The 3,746-nt window shown below is 41.7% G+C and overlaps 1 gene segment (V, D, J or C); it reads left to right on the top strand.

The window, feature by feature from the left end:
- Nucleotides 1–818: 818 nt before the first annotated feature.
- LOC124243371 (T cell receptor beta variable 12-5-like) lies at nt 819–1,284 on the top strand. The segment is given in 2 exon segments: nt 819–867; nt 953–1,284. Coding segments are annotated over 2 exon segments (381 nt in total).
- The last annotated feature ends 2,462 nt before the right edge of the window (nt 1,285–3,746 follow it).

Here is a 3,746-nt window from a genome sequence, read left to right on the forward strand (position 1 = left end):
TCAGCTCTAGAGCATTTTATTTGCAAATTTTCAGGAATAAGAAACTCCTCTGCTAGATAGAGATAGCGGGGATAGAGAAATGTGGGTGATTCTTTGCTACAGTCTTTGGGAATTTAATAGAGCTCAAGGATAAATTTAGAGAGGTCTTTCATTGCAAATAAGAGCCTTCAAATGGAATCAGTTCTCAGGTCATCAGTTCAGCCCCTGAAGCCCTGACTGCAATTGGCATTCTTGTTCTTCCCAGAGAACTCAGAGCCCAACTCCTAGCCAACTGATAGATGATTCTGAGTGTCTGTATATGACCAGAAGCATGGAGCTGCCAGGGAGAGGAATGTGAGAGTGCTCAGAGAGGCAGAATTGCAATGATACACTGAATTCCTCTTCAAATACTTGGAGTTTGAGGCCCAGATGAAAATAGTTGGCAGGCTCTAGATAAGAGTTAGTATAGAGAAGATATTAGTCTCTACTTTGGAACTGATAATGCCAAAATCATTCCATTTTGGTATAATAGAGTAGAATAATTAATTCTAAAATTTTTCTAATTTGAAATTGATGATACCAAAACAAATCTTCAGGGAGCCTCTGGCTGTGTGAATCTGTACCTCAGATCAATTTTAATTGAGTTCAGTCCTGCCTGATTCGTCTTACAGAAAGGCAGCCTCCTTCTCTGAAGGGAGCCCATGAGTTGGGGGTGGCGGCTCGTTCAGCGATGTCACTGACAGACACATGTTATGGGGGTAAAGTGTCCCAAAATTCACTTCTCTGCTCATCTCCACAAGGGCCCTGGTCTAGGCTGTCTCACATCTTCTCATCCTGCCATGTGTACCCGGGCTCTCTGCTGTGTGGTCCTTTGTCTCCTGAGAGGAGGTGAGTCCTCAGAATATTTGGTATCCTTATGCTGGGTTTCCTTATTGTGACTCCAATATTTTTCTTATTTTCTCCCTTTCCACAGAGTCCACAGATGCTGGAGTCACCCAGGAACCCAGGCACTATGTGACAAAGATGAGACAAGCAGTAACTCTGTCATGTGAGCCAGTTTCAAACCACACTGCCCTTTTCTGGTACAGACAGACCTCAGTGAAGGGACTGAAGTTTCTGATTTACTTCCGCAATCAAGCTCCTATAGCCCAGACAGGGATGCCCAAGGACCGGTTCTCAGCTGAGATGCCTAACAGATCATTGTCCACCCTGAAGATCCAGCGCACAGAACCCGGGGACTCAGCCATGTACATCTGTGCCAGCAGCTTAGCCACAGCGCTGCAGTCACCCCCTCTCTGTTCATAAACCCTTGAGCTTCCCCTTCTTGCTCCAATTCTCAGCCCCCGGAGTAAAAGTCTTCTCTGCTTCTCTCTCACCAAGAGAAATGAGTGGGTTTGGGGCATACAAGGACAGAAAATGATGAGGGATAAACTCAGAAAATTTTCTGTAGGAAATACTGTAGGAAATGGGTTTCAGGGATTCCTCACAAATTGTCTGTAGGCTCAAAACTCACCACACAGGGAAGATCCACCTTAATAACTCTCAAGGTGGAATTTCCTTCCTTCCTGAATTATCCATCCCCATCTGAATGGCAGGAGTCCTGATGATGGCTGCTCAGCCCTCTCCATTCTCTTCTCACTCTAAGCTGTTCCCAGAATGTCTCCATTACAATTTTCCTGATTATAACAGAAACCACTTTACTATAATTGTTGACATGCCTTTATAATGTTAATGTCATCTTACCATTTATTTGGGGCTTTTTCATTACACTCAAAGAGTATCTCAAATGTAGTTAAAGCAGACAGTTTAATACATTAGATGCAGCTGCCACTTCTCAGCTTAGGACTTAATTGTCTCTGTCCTGCCTCGGAGAGCCCAGGCCTGACTAAGAACAGATGACAGGGGCCAGAGCAGCTGAAGGCTGGTGTGGACTCACGGGATGCTGACCGGGCCTCTGCAGCTGCCTGCTCTGGAAGAACATGGATGCCACACTGTCTATATGAGCACTGTTGACGAAAATAATCCATAAGCAATCTATAAATGAAAATTTGGGTGAGTTTATTCTGAGCTTAAATCTTAGGGTTATAACCTGGGAGAGTCTTTCCACAAAGGAACAGAGCACTCCAAAGAAGTGGGGGTACACAGGGTGGTTATATACCCTCAAAGAGTATGTTTCACATATGATTGAAATGTCCCTTTTACAATAGTCACGAGGCTGCTTTGTCAGCACAGCAATTGATGGAAACGGCAGATAGGTCTGCTGTCTCAGTGAACGCCGCGGGGTGGCAGCTGTGTTGCCTCGGACTGGGGGGTCACAGATGAGCGCCGCAATCAATTCCCAGCCCAAAGAAAGATGTTCAATCTTTAAGGAGATGCCAAAGTTGGGAGAGGGAGAGAAGTTGCACCTTTATCTCAAGAGCCTTTTGCTCTTGCCATAGGGAATCTCTAAAGCAGATATACAATGCATGCTCAACGGCCTCGGTCAGGCCCTTTTGGAAAGACAAGGTCAGGCCGAATTAGGTTTACACAAAATGGCTTTCTCATATACTCCAATATATCCTATTACTTGCCATTTTTATTTGTCAGCGCAGATAGATATCTAAAATTGTGCAGACCGGTCTGGTCTAATTTCACCCTCTTTCATCCTTGATCATGTGTCTTTAACATGTAAATCCACATTTTTTTTCTTATTTATGCCATAAATTTCCACCTAATAGCTGCAATCCATTCTAAATGGTTATAATTAGTCTCTTATATGGTCTGATTTTACATTCTGATCCCTTCTCAGCCACCTCGGTTCCTGCTTATTATGTAATCTTATTAACTATCTCTAGTGTCTCTGAGTCTCTCCCAAGTGTAGCCATTAGGTCTTACTGAGCCTAATTCACCAATCTTTAGTTATTCTTGGACACATAAATACAAATTCAACAGTATTCTTTTGCCAATAAATGTAATCTGGAAGTTTAATTGCTACAGATATAGAATGGACATGTTCTCTTAATCGTCCCATCAGGTTATTCTAATTCTGTACTAATAATATAATAATGTATATAATCGGTTCTCGATCTTAATCTTCCGCTAGTAGATTTATAAGGTGATCAGTTTCTCTGTTAGAATTCTGTAATTTCTTAGGACTGTATGAACTGATGATTATAATTTTTTACAACTTTTGTTTGAAATATTGTTGACTTTTGATGTTCTGTTTTGTTTTCTCAGATTTAAGGAAATCTTTCCTCTTTTTTCTTATGCTAATTATGACTTATAGCAATTTGAAATTATACCTTTATGAGCAGAACTGAAACATTTATCTTTTTCTCCCTACCTTATCCCTCCAGAATTTGGAAACTCTTTGTGAGTGAGTACGGTTATTTTGTGGCAATATAGTTGCTTGTGTAAGTTCACTAATAACCTGTTCTCCTTATAACAGGACACATTGGTTATATTACTGAGGCTTTGACTGGAATATCATGTTTAAGAGAAACATACAGACTCAGATATGACAATATCACCTTTGAGGAATAAGGTTGACTTTCTGGAATAAAGCCACTTGGAAATATTGGCCTGGTACTTCTTTACAGAGATTCCAGCAATCTTACCTGGTATGTAAGGAAGCTCACTTATCTGGCAGATGCAAGGAACCTCAAAATATTTTGGGGGACCTCACGAAGAGAGGAGTCCATCCAAATCTGTAGGTATTGCAGGCAAAATCTTATGGTAAGTCCTTGGCTTGGCTTTTCTGGCCTTGAGAGGCCTTTACAGTTCAATCT

The sequence above is a fragment of the Equus quagga genome, chromosome 8 (genome assembly GCF_021613505.1).
Source record: "Equus quagga isolate Etosha38 chromosome 8, UCLA_HA_Equagga_1.0, whole genome shotgun sequence".
NCBI classification, from domain to species: Eukaryota; Metazoa; Chordata; class Mammalia; order Perissodactyla; family Equidae; genus Equus; species Equus quagga.